Source organism: Mustela nigripes, chromosome 1 (genome assembly GCF_022355385.1).
Source record: "Mustela nigripes isolate SB6536 chromosome 1, MUSNIG.SB6536, whole genome shotgun sequence".
Lineage (NCBI taxonomy): Eukaryota > Metazoa > Chordata > Mammalia > Carnivora > Mustelidae > Mustela > Mustela nigripes.
In genome coordinates, this window is record NC_081557.1 from 93,778,130 (window position 1) to 93,800,675 (window position 22,546).

General features: G+C 46.0%; 1 protein-coding gene across 7 annotated transcripts in view; it reads left to right on the forward strand.

Annotated features, from left to right (window-relative positions):
• The window catches only part of CADM1 (cell adhesion molecule 1), a 322,952-nt gene that overhangs the window by 295,423 nt on the left and 4,983 nt on the right, over positions 1-22,546 (forward strand). For 2 of the 7 annotated variants that reach the window (XM_059416660.1, XM_059416669.1), the window contains 2 exons: positions 5,921-5,953; positions 13,028-13,081. The exons of 2 other annotated variants lie outside the window; for them this stretch is intronic. In XM_059416660.1, the coding sequence (XP_059272643.1) occupies positions 5,921-5,953; positions 13,028-13,081 (87 nt within the window). Of the gene's footprint in view, positions 1-4,166; positions 4,180-5,920; positions 5,954-13,027; positions 13,082-22,546 lie in introns of all 7 variants that reach the window. 3 more of the 7 variants (XM_059416661.1, XM_059416675.1, XM_059416681.1) reach the window with 2 other exon arrangements.

The following is a 22,546-nucleotide window of genomic DNA, read 5'->3' on the forward strand; positions in this document are numbered from 1 at the left end:
AGGACCATCAAAACAACACTTAGAGAGCCTGGCCTCACCTGGAGCCACTTCTCCAGGTCTTAGCCTCCTCTGTGCTGCAGGTGTTTGCGAGGTGCAAAGGGCTATATGCTTATCCACCAGCTTTTAGGCATTCATTTAACAAATACCAAGTCCCTGTAATACATAAAGTAAGATGCTAGTGCCTGGGGAGGCAGAAAAGTCCTTAAGCCCCTTAAAATATGGTAGAGAGACTAGGTTCTCCACCCTGGAACCCAAGAGTGGGAGGTGCTCTGCATGGAGGGCCCACCCTGCGGCCAGAGCAGGACTGGGGAGAGCATCACACGTCAAGTAGCTTGGTCTGCCATCAAGGAATGCATAGAATGGCGGTAAGGACAGCATTCTGGAAAGTAAGCATGATGGCCCAACTTCAAGCACCTGTCTGCAGTGTGTGTGTGTGTGTGTGTGTGTGTGTGTGTGTGTGTGTGTGTGTGTTTACGTTCTAGGCATATATTAAGCCACTGTTGCTAGGACATACACAACTTTCATTCTAGAGTGTTTACTAAATTCCCTTTTTTCCCAGAGTTGGCTTCTACTCCATTAAGACCGTGTACCACTCATCCTTTACTGCATACTTACTGAATGTTACTGATGGGCCAACATGCCTGGTGACAAGCATATCATGAGGGCACTAGAAAATACGCATGAGCCCCCTTCTCAAGTTTTTGCCCCCAAATTGCATGGCCCTTCTTTTAAATACTGTCTCCACTGTGTACATTTTTATTTTGCTGATGATTAGAGACCCATTACCAATAGCATCATAGCCAACCAGCCCTTGACCCATACTGATTTATGAGGGAATGGAAGCAGTGAGAACACTACAATAACGAAGCTCACCTGATTCTGCCTTTTTTTAAAAAAAAAAAAAAAGAAATGAGAGGTGGGAACGGAGTTTTTTTTTTTTTTTTGCTATTGCTTCCATCACAATTCCCATACTTTTATGTTCCTTGTTTTAAACGAATCCAAGAGATGAGGACTTGAAAGGTTTCCATACTGAAGATTCATCCCCAGTTCAGAAAACTAGCATCGTACATATGCGTTTCTTGGGCTTAGAAAGCGATCGTTGGGGCTGTCTTGATGGTGGAAAGGGTAGGACTTGAAAGGAGCCTTCCGCATCTAGCCGGAGAGGACTAGAAGCTCCTACTTCTAGAGCCCGCCCCTCTCCACCTTCACCCTCCTCTTCTGTTCCTGCCCTCCCCTATGCCTTCCCCCATGCCTTCCCCCTACTTCCCCTTCCTCCACCCAGACTTCCACCCCAGCATCAAAGACGACTACTACTAGGACTAGGACATTTTCCTTGTGAGGTGGAACCCCTGTATGGGTTCCTGTTATTTTCAGAACATCTGGTTTGCAAATGAAAAAGATCTCAGGGGCACAGCAGCATTAGGGAACAATTCTGAAGAAGCTTTTACAAAACTTGAAATTGCTTAACAAAAAACCAACCCATTCCCCACCCTGCTTTTCCCTGGGGCCCTACCCCATAACCCCTTCTGCCCCCTCAAGGAGGAGAGGGTGACTTTAAGAAGTAAAAGAGCTTTAACAAGACTTCCCTGTTTGGGCCCTTTTAGCTTCTGTTCTGTTCTTGTCCCCTTTTTTCCCAGCCCCTGAGAAATGGGAGTTTAATTAAAGCATAACATAGTTGGAAAGAAAATTAACTGAGAATCCAGTAGAAAATAAATTTCGAAATTTAATTTTCCGGCACGTATTTTTGCTTTCAATAGATTTCAAATAAGTCAGAAATAAATAAAGAAATGAATTTAAAAAACTATATTTAATATATATTGGCCGGCGAAACACAACTATGAAAATAAAATTGTCAGGGGAATTCCTCGCCTGCCCTAGTGTCTAGATTTAAAGCAGCTCCGTAACACAAACTGAAGGGGAATTCAATTAAGAAAACCCATTGGCTCCTTATTGACTTTAGTTAAGAAAATAAACTCGGGGAAAGTGTATTAAAATATGTCTGGACTGCTTAGTACGCTTCCATTTAAGCTTATGACAATCAAAATGGGAGAATTTAAATTCTTTACAATTAAGCTCTGCTTCTGAGCAGATTGGGTTCTCTAGGTTATTACACTGTGCATTTTTTAACGTAGACCCTGCACACACGCACCCCAAAATGCAGTCTCACCGTGAATTGGGGCGTTCTAAAGCAGGAGCACCACGGAGCAATTGGAGAAGAAAAAGTATTTAAGGTTGTGAATTTAATTTTGTTCTAGGATTTTCATTTTCATTTATGGCACCCGTTGTGTGTGAGACCACGGACTAATTTATGGATTAGTTTTAAACCCCCAGTCTGTCACACTCAATGAACAATTCTAAGTTGGAGAGAATCCATATGAAAGGATTAGAATGTGCCACAGCGGAGCTTACACATGACTGTTTCAACTAAATATTGCCCAGCTGCCTCTCATGCAGCATTTTTTTTTTTTTTTTTTTTTTGGCTACTTGGTTAAACAGCTACAGTCTCTAATCTCACACATTGTCAGAGCCTTTTCATTCTGTAAATATCTTCTACTGCCACATGAAATATAGGTGATGTTTAATTTATTCAAGATAGGATGCCATAAACTGTTGGTATGGCCAGGAGACCAAGGAGTCAGTATTTCGTGAAATGTGCATCTTTCAAAACATGCAGGGTCTGCCCTGGGATACCTTGTTTGATGATACTCGTAAAACAGCCGGAGAGGGACTATTAAGGCCACGCACACTGACTGGGTTTGCAGGAACCTGGGATTGTTTTTTGGTTGTTGACCTAATAAAGTAAGTATACAATAGATTTGCCCTGTTGTAATTAAAATTAAAATCAAGACAATAGCTCAGCAAGGCCTTTTTCATTCCCTAACCCTACAGCGCCTGAAGCCCAGCTCAACTCTTTGTGACCTCTTTCTCTCTGATGAGTTTCTAAAGGCAGCAGCAAAGTGCCTTTGAAAACAAGTCTTTGTTAGGACAATTAGGGGCTGTCATTTTTCAAGCTAATGACAGCATTTCTAACTTGTATTGCAAGTGGACTGCTTGCGTTTTGCCCATACACTCCGAATGTTACCCAACAATGGAGTGACCCCACGAGTTGATTCACAGGGGTGGCCTGGCACCTCTCGCCAGTCTTCTGATTAAGACACCCTGAATAAATCCCACTTCACAGAGCGGCACTCCCTTCAGAGCCAGGGTGTCTGCGGTTTCTGCATGAAGTCATAATGCAATTAGGAAGGAGAATTAGATTCTGTCACACTGCTCTCCTGTGGGGAGCACAAAGTCACTTATAAAGATTTTTTTTTTTTTTTTTTTTAAATTCTTTACTTGGAATAGCCTCTGTTCAGAGAGCACACCAGATGCTCTTAAAGAAATAGAATTGGTGCCTCCCCCAACACTCCCTCACACCCCCTTAGAACTCTGTGGCCAACCTGTGTGTCTGCTGCGTTCCCCTGCCCCATTGCTGACCATGGCCTTGCCACTTCCAGCCGCAGTGACTTGTGTGGTTTGACTTGAACGTTTGTTTGCTGTTAACTGCCCTAGAAAATGTTTCCACCCCACCCCCACCCCACCGCATCCCTTTCTCCTCCTGTTTTGGGTGCAGTTGATGGACTTCCCGTCCCCATACTGGGGAAGCAAGCTGCACTGTGGACTGGGCTCATTCATTTTCTAGTGCCCACAAAGAAGCCGACACCTAGGGTCACTTAACTTAGTTTCATGATAAAGTGGACAGCACAGTGATGTAGGAAGACGGTAAAAGGAGCAGTCATCAGTTCATGCTAAGATACGAGTTTTGAGGACTCTAACCTCTAGGTTTTACTCCACCTCCTCTCTTTGATGTTTATGCTACTTATTGACCTGCTAAGATTACAGCCTATGAGAAGTGCTACTATAAAAATAACCAAAGTATTTATTACTTTTTTTTATTTTGTAAAGGAGCCAGTGCTTATCCATAAAATGTGTTAGCATGTATATAAATGTTTCTGTACAAATGTGCATTTGATCTTGCCCCTTAAGCTGAAAGCACCTGAAACTAACACTTGGCTTGGATGTTTCAAGTAAGGAGATGTGTCAGCTGTGTCATGACGATCCCGTGTAGTGATGTTTCAACTGTACAATTTTTGGTATTGTTTTTTACTGCTATTTTATGCATACAGACTTGACTTGTAAGTAAGTATTGTGTTCTTATGCAGTGTATTTTATGTTTTTCTTTCCTTCATCAATCCTTCAGAAACTCAGCTATAAGTTATGTTAAAGCTGCAGTGGCTTCTCAGACTGCTGGTTAATCTTGGCTCCTTAGAAGGGCTGCGATTGTTTTGATGGTTATAGGGTCCTGAGGAAAGCATGCCAACTGAGGGGGAACACCGGTGTGAATTCATGTGTCCTGATTTGCACATCAGAAGCACCAGGCTCGTTTGACCAGGAAAAAAAAAAAGGAAAAAGTGTGGCATTCCATTGCATTTAAACATTGCCTGTGTCGAGTCCGGAAGAGTCTTTTGGAGTCTCTAGAACTCATGAAAATAATTACCAGCTTAAATAGCTGTGTTAAGGGTGGGTGGTAGGGAACAGGTAACTACTTGCAGTTTCAACCAAGAATGCCAGCCCAGCCAGAGATGACGAGTTCATGTCACCAGCCCTCCCTGGCCAGATGGGGATAGTGGAAAGAAACATACTGGAGAGGTGTAGACTCGAACACGAAAGCATGGCCAGATGGGTTAACTTTGGAATGAAGCTGGCCACAGGAGTGGTGTTTAAAAAAAAAAAAAAGACAACTGGAAAAAGAATGTCATCGTGCATTTTGTTAGATATTTATCCCACTTTCCCTCTAGCCAAAAATAAACAGAAAATTTCTTGAGCCCCTTGAGCCATTCCCTGTGAAGAGGAGCCAGAACAGCACGCCTGGTTCGAAGCACAGCAGAAGGAGGAGGAAACTTGGACAGCATCGGAAATGGAGGAAGAAAGAGACCACGGTTTCTTCCACAGCAAGTGCATCTGGCAACGCGAAGGCGGCCACAAAGGCGGGGGACTCCCTGCAGCTCCCCACAGCAAACATGGTGCTGCCCTGGGAGCCAAGGGATGGCTGGATACTGTCATTTGTGGGAAGTCACACGATCGGAAGTGGTGTTTGGCCAATTGTGCGGACTCGGGTGTGTCCATGGTGGTCTTCTGCTCTTAGGTTGTAACCCAGAGAGTGCTGCAAAGTGAAGAAAGGATTCCTGGTGGCCAGGAGAGGGGGTTGGGGGTAGGGGTGGGGGATTGTGAACAGAAACTTTATCGGGAAACTGTTAATATGTTCATTCCCATGGCCTCCCAGTCCGTGGAACTTTCCAGCTGAACGCTGCCAAAATAATAACGCGGGATGGAAAACTTGAGCTCACGTGTTCATGTACAGGCATCTGAGCGTAAGCCGTAGAGGATCCTCAAAGTGTGATTGTTTCACTGATGCCTAATGGGCAGTCACAAAGCCCGGGCGCCTGCGTGGGCTGGCTTCAGACAAAGGCAATGTTTGAATGTATGAATCCCTTGCTCCACCAGCCTGCCGACTGAGCTTTTCCACCCCAGTCCTGAGCCTTTATGTGTTCAGAGCCACCGAGTCTGCGCTGGTGTTTCCCCTCACTTTGCATGTTCCCCCGACTATGGACTAGCAAGTAGATGTGTCCTGGCAAGACCCCCAGAACCACAGAATTGACTGTTTTCCTCACTGGCTCGCAGCTTTGAGCTGAAGGCATGTCTTAAAACAGTGCAACTCACTTCAAATGCTTTTTGCTTTTCATTTATTATTGCTTGTCACGCGATGTTCTTTGAAAGCTTGCTCATATATTATCTGTTCCATTTTTTTCCATTTTCCCTTTTTTTGCATGCCGTTCCTCCTGTTTCCTCCCTTCCTCCAATCCTCTGTTCCCGTCTGTAGACACGGCAGCGACGACAGAGCCCGCAGTTCACGGTTGGTATCACATTACTGTTTATCTACTTTCTCAGCGCTGCTGAGAGGCAAGGCAAGCCTGGGAAAAAGAGAAATGCAGTCTTCAAGGGAAATCGTATTTCTAGTAGACTGATCTCATACATAGACTGTAATTTTGAAGGCTTGGAAGGATGTCGAGTCTTGTCATTTCTGTTGTGAGTTCAGGAGCCCATGGTTGCCGTCTGGAGGGAGGCCAGTGACAGTCAGGCCAGGGTGTGGGAGACCCTGCCACAGGTGGCCCTTATGGATAGAGTGCCACCAGACCCCAAAACACGAGGGATTTCAAAAATGAATATTGACCTAAAAATCATGGCCTTTGGATTAAAGGCCCAGTTGCTTTCTTCGTTTATAGGCTAGAGTCCCAGGTACATTTGGAAGAGACACTCAGTAGTTGAGGCCGTGAAGGACAGGTAAGGACAGAAGGGTAGTCCTGTTTAAATTCATGAGGTGGTGGCGGGGGAGGGCATCACTCTTCTCTTAATTATGTTCCCCATCATAGCTCCCTCTGCAAACCCGAGCCAGTTCACTCTTAATCTCCATGTGTGCACGCAGGCTTATGCTAGCTAGCACTGGGCAGGAAGCCTCTCCAAGCCAGGAGGGACACCAGATGTAAATTTTAACAGCATTAAGTGGGACTGAAAAGATCATTTGTGTGTGGGTATCTCGTAGGCAAAATACTACAAAGTTGGTTAAGGTTGTAAACAAAAAGTGACTAAAAAAGAAAAAAACAAAACAGCCATCGGGACATCTTTTTCTATTTCCTCTCTGACTGACTAGGTTGGAAGAGGCCCATTAACTTTTCTGTGTCTCTTTAGTCGGGAAATTAGAATCATGTTTCATCTGTATATGACTTCATTCCCTAACTCTTACCTTAGTGATACTGTGCTTGGAGAAGGGGTGTTGAGTTCAAGGGGATTTTTTGGTAAAAGGCCTATTGAAATCACTTAGCACATTGTACAGGGTTGGACTCCACCATTTAAGCGATGGGGTGATCAGCCAAGCCTTATAGCAAAACATTTCTTCCTAGCACAGACTGACTTCCTTAAAACAGACCTCCATTTGAGGACTTGGCAGTTGGAAATCGCTAAGTGAAACCCATCCTATGTGAGCTGTCCCCGAAGGTCAGGCCGTGATGCTTGGCCCCCTGCCACCAGTCCCCATTTGGACTTTCTGATGAGGAATTCCAAGAGAGCAAAATGAACTTGGGTGTGAAGCATTATTTTCATCCCCACACCCCTTGCGCCTCCACCTGGCCCTTTCCTGTCACTGGGCACAGAAGGAAAAGGTAAAGGGCCAAATACACTGGCAATCATGAGAAATCAATTAGGTATAAAACCTCCACTTTCTAAGGTAATGCCCCATAGTGCTTGCTACAGCTCAGGCACTGCACTCCATTAAGCTTAGTTATTTGTAGGTTTCATCATTAATTGAGCACTTCCTGACTTTTATCGATTAGTCGCAGAGCTTTAAGGCTATTTTAATGCCGTTCAAGAGATTTTGTTCTATTCTTTTTAAGATGCTTTAAGTTCTGAGCTTCCTATAATTGACTCCAGGGTCAAATGTAACCATAAGATTCTTGAATTCTGTGAGATCTTTGAAGAAATATTGATCATTTATCTCCTAAGACTCCAGAGTTGTATTTGCTAGGTCCCTTCGATAAAATCCATGTACTTACGTGACTCTGATGGATGTAAGTCTTAGAGTTGGCTGAGGTATTCCAAGTAGGAAATATGTTCCCTGATCTGAGAAATGAGAAGTTAACCTAGGGCCCCATCGTGGTCTAGGACACGGTTTTTGGTCAGATCTTTCTTCCTGGAAAGAGAAAGTGACGGTGATCTCTCTTTTGTGGTGTAACGAAGAGACACTTGGAATTAGGCTTTCTAGCATTCCTGGGGCAGAGAACAGAGAAGCAACCACTGCCTTATTATTTCAGGGACAGCCATATACCACCAGGATGTTGTTCACTGGCTGGCAGCCAAGAATGTTGGGGAGGAAGAAAAAGAGTTCTCTCCTCCCCCCTCCCACACATCCACACATGCTATTCCTTACCAGCAGGAGGACAGAAGTGATAACCCAGGATGGTCCCCTATGTAATACACATATAAACACATTCTCCTAACTTGTCTGATACCCTCATAGTGTCCTCACAAAGAGGTCCTACCGCCCCCAGCAAACAGCTTTAATGAAAGCCAAAGGAGTATCTAGAATCTTCCTTGATGGAGGGGAAATGGTCTTCAGGTCAGTCGTCAGGGTAAAAAAGGTGATAGGGTATGGTGGAAACTTTAAAGCAGGGACCCTATCTGGAACCAGATTGTCTTCAAGTGAATTATGACTAAACCCCAGCTTCTTCAGTGCAGCAACCTTTTGACTGACATCCACTTGAGAATGACCTTGAGATGTTCATGAGAGAGATCTGGGCCTAGAAAAATGGCGCGGTTGGAGGACTTGGCAACTCAAATGACAAGACGTATTAGGTCAGCCTGTCATGACCACTTTATTGGTCTTAAAAGGATTCATTCTGGAGTTCCTTCTATAGTTCTCCTTTTTTCTATAAAAATGAAAAAAATAATTTGTAAAAAAAAAAAGCTTTCCCTTTGAAGACTCATTAAAATACTTTATTCAAGCTTGTGTTGCTAGAGTACGTAAGACGTATACGAGTTGTTGACGTATGTTGGTCATTTGTTCTTACCAATATCTGATTGGAACAAGCATGTCTTGGAAGGTTAGAAGTGCATGGGCATGACTCAAAATCAAATGGATTTTCTCCAAAAAGAAAACAAACAACAATCAGTCACAATGTGTTTTTCAGGATCTAATTGATGGTAGACGTAAAAGCGAGTGTAAGAAGGGGATCTTTTAGACTAGGGTGACCGAAGGGATTCTCTTTGAATAAGGATCTTGAGCACTTGTGTTTTTGGAGCTCATCCTTAAGGCCTGGTCAGGAAGAATCCTGTGTCATGCGTGCATGTCGAGCAATGCAAAAAACGCTCTGCCAAATCCTGGTCCTACGTGGTCTGAAACTAATGGCGGAAATGCATGAGTGACTTAAAGCACGGATGGTGTCGTCCTTCCTATGATTATTGACGTGTGGGTACGCGTGATAGTTTTTGTTTGTTCAAATGTGGGCGCTTCTCTGTGTCTTGTGCCTTGTTCTTTCTCAGCCCTGTGTGTACCCTCTCCCTTCCCCCACCCACCTCCCCTGTGTGAGGTTTGGGGTGACCGCATGCCCATGGTCTGGAATAGTGCTTGTGCTTTTGCTGCACTGCAGTCAGCTGGCTTCCTCTGGGTCGGAGCTTCTCCCTCCCTCCCCCCCACTCCCTCTCCCCTCTCCTCTTCCCATTTTATGATTTTCCAGGCTACCTATCCTTTTGCTTTCCACCTCTTGATCTATCAGAGGCTGATGAGCTCATGAATTTACATATCCCAAATGAGTTTTTCAGTAGTCTTTAATTCAGTATATAACTCTGGTAAGACTCAAACTGGGAACCCCCTGAAACTACTTTTTACTTTCAGTTTCAGTGGCAAAATCTTTGGCCTGTGCTAGATACACTCTCACACCCTAGTCCACTGCCCTCAGGTCGCCACCCTCCACCCCACCCCCACCCCCCAAAGCTCCCTTTCCCCGACTTCTAAAATTTTATAAGTAGTGCAAGCCTTACTAGAATCCTAAAAGCACATGAAATTCCTATCTTAACTTTCTGTTCAATTGCGGGCTCCTTCTGCAGCCCATCCAAAAGGCAAATAGCCAGCAGTGCGCATTATTACAACCGCTATGTCCGCCATCTGTGTATGAACCTCTCTGCACATCTCTCTGTATGAGTACACAACAGTGGCATTCAAAGGCTGTCATTCAGTCGAGGGACTCTGCAGACATTGTGTGTTCTACTCAAGAACAAAGCTAAAGAGGTTTACGAATGGCTGCAGGACCTGAAGATTGTGTTTCAGCCTTGATATGCCGTTTGGAAACAATGTGCTACTGTTTAACGGCGTGAACCAAATTTCTGCTCATGGGAAGAAGGGACAAACTCTCCACAAAAGCTGACAAAGCAGGAAGAACAGGATGACTGAGCTTTTAGATTAAAACTACCGGGGGCGTCTGAACTCTTATGGCTGGTGATGGAAGTAACAGTTTCCATAATATGGCCAAGTGATCAGATGTATGCCGCTTAGGTAAGAAAGAGACCATCGCCTACTTTTTCCTACTGGGAATGGTACTGGAGCCAGGGGGCTACATTTTGGTTTCCTTTGAGGTTTTCTTTAATCGTTCTTTTATGACATTTTCTGAAAAAAAAAAAAAAAAGAAAGAAAGAAACCCTAATGAACCAAACCCACAAACATTGAAATTTTGCTTGACCTTGACTTTATTTAACTATCTCTAGGATTTCTTGCTGTTTCTAATGTTTGAGGTTTTCCTTAGCCTGGTTTAAGATTGCTACCTCACACCACTTTTAGAAGCCAGCGACGTCTGTTGGAAAGGAGAGGTGACAACCTCAGAGGCACTGAGGAGGCCCAGGGGATGTGCAGCCCATCCTAGACCAGGAACAAGTGCAACGCAGGTCTACCGTGCATGCATGAAATTATCATGCTCAGAATTAATTGCTCAAAAAAAAAAAAAAGTCCCACATGGGCCAATAGTTAAACTTTTCACTTGTTTAACCAAGTTTAAAGAAGTTTATTGGATACATTTTAATTAGAAGTGACAAGAAGGGTCTTCAACAGATGATACGGAAGTTTAAAGAGAAAAACTAAGGGATTTCCCATGTATCGTTAAATGGTGAAGTTTCCTTTTGGAAAACACCGTCTGCCTCATAAAGTGCATCTTTGTTTCTTTGAGAAAATAAGAGGTGTATGAGTTTGAACATGAAAGAGAACTACCTCAGTCAAAGCAATTCTAGGAGGTAAATTTTGCTTGTCCTCCCTTCTACCCTCAGTGCCTCAGTACACTCTTCCAATTACACTTATTCAAAAATTATCCAACCATGGCCGAGCACTGTAGACTCATAAAATACAACAGTAGCGCAAAAACAAATTTAATGCCACTAATCGAAACGGCTTCCCACTTTCCGATGTAATCTGAGCAGTAGATTCCAGGTGATTTGGTGTATTTTAAAATTTATGCCATTAAAAATGACAGTTTCATCTTTAATGAGGTGTGTATCAACTGTCCGTTGCTTTTTAATGGGAAACTTTGCATATCCGTGATATCTCATGAACATATTTGTCTTTATTTTCTAAAACTAGCTTTCTCATGCCCTCCCCACGGAAGCAGGCATTCAGCAGTAAAGCCGCCTACTTGAAACATCCTTGTTTAATATGGTTCAGTGGGTGCCAAGCACGTAGGTAGAAAGCCTTGATATTCATTGGGCCACGTAGAAGTGAGGGATTAGCCTTCTGAGAACTGCAAATTCATAATTAACTACAGAGAAGTACTTTATGTTGCCCATTTATAACAATTATTCAAATAATTGTATTCATCAGTCTTTATACAATGGATAAAGCTAATTAAAAATAGGAACACTTTCGGCCAATCAGATTTCAGGACAGACGGATAGCATCCCTACTCAGTTGCCTCTATAATTGAGTGCCTTACTCATTACTTTTCCTTTTGTTGCCTAAATCTATAGTTTGGGAAGATCCGTAGACTCAAACCCTCCCATTTCTAATTGGCACCTGCCCTTGAATATTGGCACCCATGGTTCACAATGGAGATTCTTCCTCCAAGAGCTGACACGATGGCCGCCTTTCACACCGCCAGCCTGGCTATCAACATTCACTTGGCTTCTTTATAAAACGACTTACAAAACCCAAGCTTTTATTGACCATTTCTACATGATTATTTCTGTTACTTTGGGTTGTTTTTTGTATTTTGTTTTTTAAACCAGTGCAATCAGTTTGACATTGCTTGTTTCCAGAGCATTCGTTTCATGCTCTGGTTGGTAGTTCACTGAGCATTACTCCCACATCATTCATTCAGCAAATGCTTGCTGAGACTATACTCCGTGCTTGGCTATAGAGAAGGGAAGGATGAAAACTAAAGACCCGCCCCTCTCCCCAACGTCCTTGCGGTTTCATAGGCCCACAAATATTCTTCCAGAGTGACAAATCCCATTAGAGAAGCAGACCCAGAGCCATCAGACTGGACTTTGAGCAGAACGTCAAGGAACAATGAATGGAGGCCTCCTTAGATTGTCTCGTATCTTGGTGGCTCATGATCTTCCTCAAAGGAGCAAGTAAAGCATGAGGAAATGGAATCCCACCCCTAGCCAAGCCTCCTGTTGTTTATCTACCTCCCACTCCCCCTCCTTTGATTCAGATCAGAGCTAGCTGAGAGCTGGCCCAGCTGGCCAACGTTGCTGGTGGCTCGGTGTGGACCATTCAAGCCCTCCCCCCCCCCCCCCCCGCCCCAGATTAGCTCCTGGCCTAACTGCTTTCTCAGCTTTGAGGGTTTCATTTTTCAGGCATACCACTGATTTTTTTTTTTAAATTCTCCTTTTTAAAAAGTCATTTTGCGAATCAGATTTTCTGATGAAGACATAACCTGCAATCTGTAGTTAGCAGATGCTGTACCATTTTGAAATAAGTGATCCAAGATCGTCATAAATTGATAATGAAATGTATTTGTCAGTATTGGCAAAGGATTTCAATTTACGGGAAAATGTGAAATAAAACTTACATACAGCAGTATGTAACCTCTAACTGTATTTGTATTCAAGGGCCATGTCAGAGCATTGACGGTTAACAATCAGGCTTTATTTTTTTTTTCTTTTTGCATGCTGTTATGAATGAGTGATTTTAAACATTCACCTTCATGTTTCATGTGCTTTGAAAGCGGAGACTGAGGAATCTTTCTGCCTTGATTGTGTATCAATAACAAAATGAAATGATTGGAGAAATGTACTTATGGATTAATGCATTCAAGCTATCCAAAAAAGAGAAAGATAGCAAGAGATTTGGCTCATGTTTTTTTTTTTTTAAGAAATTCATCCTCAGTTCTGAAGTGTTTTGTTTATGTCCCTTGAGGAATGAAAAGAAAAACGATTTGTTTTTACTTGTAAGGCCTTACTCAGTTGCCCAATTCCGCAGAAGAACTGGACAGTGAGGACCTCTCAGGTAAGGGCTAGTCATTAGGTAAGGCACTGCGGTGTCCAACCTGTGCGTGCTCTGTCCACTTCTACAAAATGGCCATTTGGTTTCCCGGGCAGTTAATTAGCAATTGTGGATTTTGAGATAAAAGGAAAACAAATTTTTATTAACACTCTCTTCCTCCTCGCCCCCTTCTTTTTCTGGTGCTAGTGGCATGTATATTTCCGACGGGGACTGAGGGGGTCTGTGCAAGGGAGGGCAGCTCATCGTTGGATTGTACGAAAGCCACTGTTTTCCGTGGCGTAAAATACTTTCTATGCTCTGGCTGTATAACGGTTCGAGAGAAATGTTTTGCATTCCAAGCAGTTTAAAGATGTTGGATTATGAGAGAAGATCTTCCTTTTAAAAAGAAAAAAAATTCCTATTGACCATCTACTTCTGTAGAATAGACTAGAAAAGCCACGTCATAACGATCTTAGAGGCAGGGGGGAGGGGAGGGGGCAGGGAGGAAGGGGGGGGCCATTGTTTTGTCACACACCATGATGTAAACTAATTATCCACCTCAGACCTTTTTCACAGCACACTGAGCTCTTGCAAAAGTAGGTTTCATGCTTGATTCCAGGATTTAGGTGTTACTAATCCAGAATAAGAAGCATATCCTAAAAGGGGTGGGGGGGGTGCAGGAGGAGATTCAAAATGGTCAGAGCTAAACAGTTACATGAGCTACCGTGATGTTCTGGGGCTTCCCTGCCAACCAGCTACAGCCCCTTCAGCATTTCGATCGGTTAATCCCTAATAAATCAGTAAGGAAGCCCCCTTCCTCCTCATCACGGTGATGGAGGCACCAAGGCAGAGGGCTACAGATGCTGACTCAAGCCTTTGGAAGGAAGGGGTCCATATTGCCCCTTGTTGAAGAGACTTCACTTGCGCTCCCTTGAATAGTTAATTGCGAGGTGATGGTCCCTGACTGCGGGTTTCACCCAGCGAGAAAATCAGAGCCACCTAGTCTTTCCAAGTGCAGAGTTTTCGCCTCTTAGGAGCTTCCATCAAACCTAGAAAACAGGGCGGGTGCCTTTATTTTTCGACGTAGCATGTCCCAGCTTGAGCTTAGCTGTCAGATTTTCCCACCGAGTGGAAGCTCCAAGAGGCCGTGTTGGGTTTGTTCACTGCCGCATGCCTGTCGTGTAGCAGGCACTCAGTTGATACTTGTTGGATGAATAAGTTCCAAATCCTAGTGAATTCAGATAAATAACTGGAAGATTAGAGAGACAGCCAGCCCATCAAGGGAGGGTTTCATTTTTGCCCATATGGGTGGGGTATTTAGAGAAATTGCAAAAAACATTACCCCGCTTAAAAGAAGAGATAAGTCCTGCTCCTTGCCTGGAATGTAATGCTATCTGTAAGCAATCTGCTCTCGGGTCATGTCCTGACCCTAAAGAGCACAGGTGACCCCACGGCCCTGGCAAGGGGAACTTCTCAAGGATCCCAAGAAAGGACTGAGTCCTCACGGGCCTGACCCCTCTTGGTGGCATCGTCACCTGAGTGTCACCGAGATGGGCAAAGGGAATTTTTCTCCTCGTTAGGAAAGCGGGACCACATCGGCCATCCACCCGTTCCGCAAGCATCATCAGTTAAGGAACCACTCCGGGTCTCTAAGTCCTGCACCAAGTCAGATGCGGTCTTGCTGCAGTTCTATCCATCACACCGGAGTCAGGAGCAGTAAACCAACAACTGTTTGTGCTCCTAATAATTCAGTTAAATGAATAATTATGTCGTTCCCCCACCCCCAGCCCCTCTGCGGACGCCACAGTCCTGGGTTGCTTGGGAGCCATAAGTCATGTAGAACACTGATGATCTATCAGGCCGGGCTCGGGCTGCCTTTGCATCTGGTTTGATGAACTAATCAAAAACTGATTAGCACCTTTGTTCAAAGGGGATGCTGATTAATCAATTACTATTGATTGTGAGCTTGGCTTCCCTCAGCAGCAAAGAGACATCCGAAGGGGGAGGAAAAAAAAAAAAAAAAACAACCAATAAAAATTGAGCAGCTGTCATAGTGTTTAAATTTATTAAAACAAAATACATTATTTTTTATGAAGCTGTCTTGAAATGGGTCACTGAAGGGGAGCATATTGATTGAGAAAGGATGAACTTCTCAAATTTCTGTAGCCTAGAGACTGAATTCAATTATAATACAAGACAAACAGGTTAACACCCGTCTTAAGCAGTCCATCAATAAATTAGAGTAGGTGTTGCGCATTTCATGCTAAACTGTGGTAATGAATAATATTACCATCCATTCCCTTTTCCATCTGGGTGGAAATTTCAGCCTTTCCTTATTACCGATAGATGCTATATCCTGCATTTCCTTAGAAATAGCGAAGGTCTCTCTTCTGCCCACTCCCCCCATTCACCGCTGCTACCTGAGCTAATGACAGTTTCATAAGCAACATATGGCACTCCGTCCTCACCCAGCAGAGCAAGTTGCCCAGCTGATCCTCCTCTTTAATCTGCATTAAAAAAATTATGCTTGTGTGTAGTTCGGTGATTTAATAATTGGCAGACCTGGAGAGCTCTTCCAGTCCTACTTTGAACCCTTTCATTTACTTTTTTGGGTGTTAACGTTATTGACGATGGGCCCATAAGAGTTTTGAATTGTTTTATCAATTACATCTGCTGCTTCCTGGTGACAGCTGGTGGTTATTGCCGCCCGTGTGGAATAGAATAGCTTTAAGCATATTTATCCTTCGATTTTGTTTTAAAACTTTTTTAAAAATGTCTGCACTGCCTCCCTCCTTTCAGCAATGGAAAGGTCTTTGGGGACTCTTCAGCCGAGTGCCTTGGTAAATACACATTGTGCCAGAGAATGGCCCTCGGGCACTATCAGAGCAGTCCATCAGTCTTGTGCTTCTGAAGCGGAGGCACTGACGAGAAATTCCAGAGCTGTCATGCTTCCCCCAAACATGTTTTCAACTCTTGCTCTACAAATGAGAAAGCGATCTAGAAAAATCCCACATCTCCCTCACAATCTGTAGAAGAGTGTGGGCAGAGGGCAAACCCTAAATGGCTCTGATAATCCGTGCCAGGCATGATAGAAGATTCTGGGTGGGCCAGCTGGCATCCCCTGAATGATTTCTGAAGGAGACAGCGGTTCACAATACAGTCTAAATGTGGATAATAGAAGCACATCAAGCCCTTTGGATCCCGATGGTCAGCTCTGGGGTGGGGGGCGGGCTCTGTGACCATCTGGTCCTTGTGAAGGTCCTCAGAGTCGGCTGAACTTGCTGGAAATGTGTGTGGAAAAACTCAATAGACAGAACATTGAGGGTGGGGGGGCAGTCCTCCTTGCCCTCACTGACTCGCAATAACGATGATAAAGAAAAACCAGCTGGGCTGTGTAGACAAGTTCTAAGTATGGCTTGTAAATCAAGTGTAGTGGTATTTAGCTTGTATACAGTTCTTTTCAGCTTAGAAAAGTCTTTCACAGATGATCTCATTTGCTCTTCACTGGGCACCGCTGTTGGAGCTCCTGTATGTGCTAGACCCTGGGCTGGGCACCAGGCATGCAGCGTGAACAACACCGACCAAGAGTGCTGTGGCGATCACACCGCTGGCCCCCGCACTCATAGCTACTTTCTAGTGGGGAAGCCAGGCTCACGACAACGAGATAATGGCGGACAGGGACAAATGTTGTAGAAAAAATTAAAGCGGGTAGAGTGGGCACGAGTGACTGGGACCAGGAAGAGACAGAAGCCAGTTTAGGGCAAAAGCTCCCCACAGAAGGCCACTGGGACAGGGCGAGGGAGCCAGCCCTGGGAGCGTTTTCCTGAGCGGAAAAACCCAGGTTGAATGATTTATTCAAGAGGCAGAGTCAGAATTTGAATGTGCGGGTCTTCGGACCTCTGCAGGTCTTCGGACCTCTGCAGGAAACAGAGACTAGTTTAAGAGTTTTCCCTCCACCGTGAACGCCACGCTTCCTCTGTTTCTGGGCTCTTCTCGGGAATCCTTTCCCTCTTAGACCCCTTTCAATTCAGTGTGTGCGTCCAGGGAATGAGGAGGGGAAAGCTAGCCTCTCTGGAGCCCATCAGGGGCAGAACCACGTGCTGAATGACCTGGAAAAAGATCTCTTCTGGCATCAACTCAACCTTTTTCTCCTTCGAAGAAGGCCATTGCCTCAGATGATTTCGGTGCCATTGTCCAACACTGTCTGAAATTCTGGGATCAGTTTCCCACTGAGATGATCCTATAGGCTATGGGAAAGTTTGGGGTCACAAAATTTAAAACGTGTAGAGTTCCTGATTTTAGTTGTTTTTTTTTTTTTTAAAGATTTTATTTATTTATTTGACAGAGAGAGATCACAAGCAGGCAGAGAGGCAGGCAGAGAGAGAGAGAGAGAGGGAAGCAGGCTTCCTGCGGAGCAGGGAGCCTGATGCGGGGCTCGACCCCAGGACCCTGAGATCATGACCCAAGCCAAAGGCAGCAGCCTAAACCACTGAGCCACCCAGGTGCCCCTAGAGTTCCTGATTTTAGGCAATAGACAGAAGCTCGCCTCAGGTCTTGTGGCAGCTTGGCCACAGCGCTCCCAGGATGGGAGTTTGAAGGTCATTGAATTGCTGATCTTCCCATAATCCAACATGCTACTGTTTCCCTCGTGGGGAGGAAGGAGGCCATCAAACAGGAACATTTCCTCCAAACTAGTGAGGCGCCAGGCTATGCCAAGAAATGTGAATTCCAGTTCCACAGGTTGGACACTGCCTTGGGGTGACGTCACCATACTCATTAATCCATCTTCCTCACACCCCCAAATGCCTGAGGTCCACAGGAGCATCTTTCTCCAGAAAGAGATTCTAGTGGGAAATGAATGTTTGGAAATACTTTACGACGCTGTCCTCTTTCTCAGCTGTGCACTCTTTGAAGGAGAACTCTGGTTCCATCCTCCCGTGCCTTCCTGTGGCTTCCAAGGGAAAAGGCACTCTCACTTTGAAGTCCTTATTATGAGATGAGTGGAGTGGACTCCTGAGTATGCCTCCTGGCCTCTGGGGATACGGAGTGTTTGGGAGGACCCCTTCGGGCTCATTAAGGCATTTCTGCTGTTGGGTAAAATAACTAAATCAAGTTATGGGAGGAAAAAATCAGCATAAAAAATATTTGTTCTCAGTATTTAGCTGACAATAAATACTTCCAGTCTACATGCTCAGATGGGACACCTGGGTCATGACCTGGCCCAGGTGGCCTTCAGCCTTGACCCCACAGGGCAGCTGGGCTATCCACAGCCCCAGTGCCCTTCTGCAGAAATGGAAAAGGACCTGGCGACTTCAACTCAGCAAGGGTTTATGGCCGTCTCACAGTCCGAGAGCAGTGCCGAGTGTACAGTTGTGTGTCCGTGCAGCCCTTACTCCCAGAGAGCCGATAAGTATTGGCCTGGCATCCATAATATTAAAAACCTGGAAGAAAGCCCCCCTCAGGCTCTCCTATTGTAGATTTAACTGTGACAGACACTTACTGCGTGTCCATGATATGCCAAGCCCTGGCCCAGAGAGGCATTCTCCCATTCCACATGCTGGCCTCGCAGACACGACCCTGGGAGGGCATGGCTGTGCTCTGTGGCTCCGAGAGGCTGATTCCCCCCGCCTGCAGTCACAGAGCAGAGGAACAAAGCCCTGTTTGACCCCAGATCCGACCACTATCCCGTGGGCCATACGGGCGAGGAGATCTAACTCTTCTTCGGCTCCCGTCTGGGCCCGTGTCTGGAGGCGCATCTGTAGGCAGTGACCACCTGCGAGAGCCCAAGTCCTCATCACTGAGCAGTGACCATGTACAGCCCGAAGCCTGCGTGCAGAACTTCTCATTTTAAATGAATGCTTACCGAGCTCTCGGTGGCAGGAGGAGGATGCTGACTGCAGTTTTCCTTTAAGTAAGCTTAACGTGGTTCCTTTGAAATGCTCTCAGAGCCACGGTTAACGTTGCTAGAATTCAGTGCAGCTGAAGGGTAGTACTAGCTTTCCGAGCAAGATGCTCTCTGGGAGCGTCGTGATTTTCCTGCCTTGCATTTATTCCTTCCCTTCCCCTTTCTAAGAAGATAGAACAGAAAGGTTATGTTACGTAGAGGCTAGTGTGCTCCGATATATATTAACATCTTAATGGGAAAGCTGTGCATGTACTGTATACATTTACTACTCTCTGACAAGAGAGAATTAAATGTCAGAAGGATTTGTAGCATCTATAATTGAATTGGTGCTGAGAAAAGCAAATCTTAAGGAAGAATAACATATTAGGATTAGCAAATAATGTGGCATTTTGTCAGTGCATGTCATTCAGTGTGTTCCCCTTCGGTAATAAAGTTGTGGTCTTTAAAACGCACACTTATTTGTGTTGCCATACAGGGAGCTACAGTAGGGGAATGGGAATGCAGAGCTACAGTTTTCAGGTGGTGCCACGTTTTGTTTGTTTGTTTTGTTTAGTTTTGTTTTGTCTTGGAGGTCAGATTTTGGCTTTGCTTCCGATTTGGAAATCCCCACCAGCAGGCTTTTTCTTTCTCCCTCGTGAGAAGTAGCAAATGACATCATTAAGCGTCCTCTAAGACAGACTGATGCCTACGGGCCTAGGAAGCTGGAGGCAGCATTTCCATTAGAAACACGGATGCTGAGAGTTTTTTAATTAAACGGACTTGTCCGGCAAACCCTCAGCCCAGGACAAAGGCTCAAACCAAACCAAGGGACAGAACTGTTGCAAAAAGTCAAGAGTCTCCACTTTTTTCCAGCTGTTCGTTGGGTATGGAAATGGCAGAAGGGTTGAGCATAGGAATTGCTCAAGACGGAAGCAGACCAGTAGCATTAGAACCCCCACCATGTATTGAATACTAATTTCTAAGGTGAGACCTGAGGTGGTCTGTGGCCTAGGGGAAGAAGAAACAGATGGGTGTAAGAGGAGCCCCAGCTCTCCCGGAGGACGTAGATAGCCTGAGCCAGGGATTTTTGAAAATGGGAAGGTACGCCAACACGGGGTGGCTGTCGTGCCCTCTGCCGTATGTTTGCTCTGTGCATTTATGTTTTAACCGGGTCACACTTCAGCTTCTTAGAGGTCGGGAGCTTGGTGTCCTTTTGGCAAAAGGCCCAGCCCGGGCTGCACGGTGGGCAGGCCACGGTAGCCGTGAGCCTTCTGCCCGGTGATGTCCTCTGCCAGAGTCCCTCTCTGCCAGGAGCTGGTCCGGGACACACAAGCCATGAATCCCTGCCTCTGTCAGCCGAGCCTTCTAGTCTTATCACACATCCAGGATGAAGGCATTCCCCTGGCGGTTTCTGTGAGACGCCCCGTGCCAGGGGGTGAAGTGGTGGCCCCACTTTGTCCCACCAGGATGGTTCTGGCAAGTCGTCTGAGGAGGGAAAGCGAGCAGAGAGGAAGGAGTTCCCTGGGGGTGGGGGAAGGAGCCTGAACTTGGCCCTAGCAATCACTTTTCTTGGCAGGCCCTCGGGAACCCCTGCCTTTAGAACTGGCCCCTTGATGTTGCATGTTGAGGAATGGAGGGAGCCGGGTCACCTGGCCCAAGGTGAAGAGGGCCGAGCAACTGGGGGCTGCCCTCTTGGGAGTCCCTTTGAAATGTTTTTGTCCCTGCAGTTTCTAAGATGCTGACGCGAGCCCAGGGTGGTGCCAGCTCTGGCCCAAGGCGGTAGTCGCCAACTTAACATTCTGCGCACAGCTCGGAAACTCTCACCTGGAGCCCAGTTATTCCAGCTTTTTGCCCAAAGAAAAGCCAACTCGCGAATACTAAATAGCTCATGATTGATCTGTCCTTAAAGATACGTACGTATGTCACACTTAGAACCTCGGACAGGGGTGCAAGAGGGGACAGTCCAGGCAGGCAGGACTGTGCCACAACCGGGAGCCCGCACGGCCCCTCTTCCCAGTGCCCACAGAGCGCCCCGGAAAGCCGGAACCATGGCACCACCGGGCCAGAGGTACTCAACATCGCACGTGAGGGTATTGGGGGTGACACTCGTCGCTCCACCCAAACGTGCCGAGATCAAGGCTGGGATAACTTTGATGCCAGCAGCACACACCAAGGAGAAACATGGCGTTTCCTCCACCGGATGATAGGGCCCAGATAGTCCCAGAAATGGGAACACTCTTAGGGACACCTGTTACTTCGTTTCTTTTTTTTTTAAGATTTTATTTATTTATTTGACAGACAGAGATCACAAGTAGGCAGAGAGGAGGAAGCAGGCCCCCTGCCGAGCAGAGAGCCTGATGTGGGGCTCGATCCCAGGACCCTGAGATCATGACCCGAGCCGAAGGCAGAGGATTAACCCACTGAGCCACCCAGGTGCCCCTGTTACTTCGTTTCTTAAAAGCACAAGAAAAAAGACCTTCTGAACCCAAGAGCTGTTTACTCGCCTAAGGACGAGGCATGTTTCTAAGTGCTTTCCTTGCCCACGTGTCCTTTCAGGGTAGAAGCCGGGGGCAGCTGTGGAGTCTGGCTCTTTGGTTTCCTTCTCTGCGTGATTCAGAAAAAGGGAGGATACCTCCCCAGGGACGTTGGTGGCACCTCAAAGTGAAAAGGTCTGCACCCTAAGAGGAGCAGGACCTTTGAATGATGGTGAAAGTTACTTTCTTAATACGCGGGCTGGAGCTCTCCCTTGGGGAGCAGAACAGGAAAGGGTGGGCCACTGCGGGACTTGTCAGAGCCACGCTCCTCCTGCAGCCTCCAGCCACTTGCCCACTGCCTCGTGGTGTACAGTCGTGCTGCTGCTCCTCGCCCTGAGCGAGGCCCCAGCCCACAGGTGCAGGCCCTTCTGCCCTCACAGTAACCAGCTTTCACCCTGATCACCTCCCAGCAGAGGCCAGTCGAAAACGCTCTGCAAACTCTCCCAACAGCCCCCACATGGAAACAAGGGAGGAGTGAGCTGAGGCAAGAAAACATGTTGCTCTTCACAGAGGATGATGAACCCGGGCTGGGGTGCAGAGAGGTGGTGAGGGGCTCACAGACGGCCGTGTTCCCTTAAAGGAAACCTCAGTTGCTTTCTGTATCCCTCTGCGGTAACTGAAGGCAGGAAAAATGTCTGGGTGATTAACAGGTGGTAGTAAACTTTCTTATCAAGTGAGTATCACGGGATAGTGGGAGAGATTACCCTTTCGGGCGGGGAAGGTCACTAGAACCCAAGTACTGAATGTGCGCAAGGTACGGGGGTGACTAGGCACCACTGACCCCATTGAGCCCGAAGTTCATGGGGAGCAAAGATCCAATGAAGAGTTCGGGCTAAGGAAATGAATCTCGCAGATACGCAGCCCATGAGGTGTTTTGTGGATAACAGCTTCTCTGTCTCTGGCTTTCTCAGGCTTCTAGAATGTTCCTGTGCCTAGGCATGGAGGAGGCAGTCTTTGAACAGCGGCCACGAGACAGGTTATTTAGGTCTGTGCCTGGAACCGGGACGGCCTCTTAAAGTTTCTGTCTGCTCTCAGTCTCCCCAGGCTGCTCTCAGCAACCACCCCTCACTT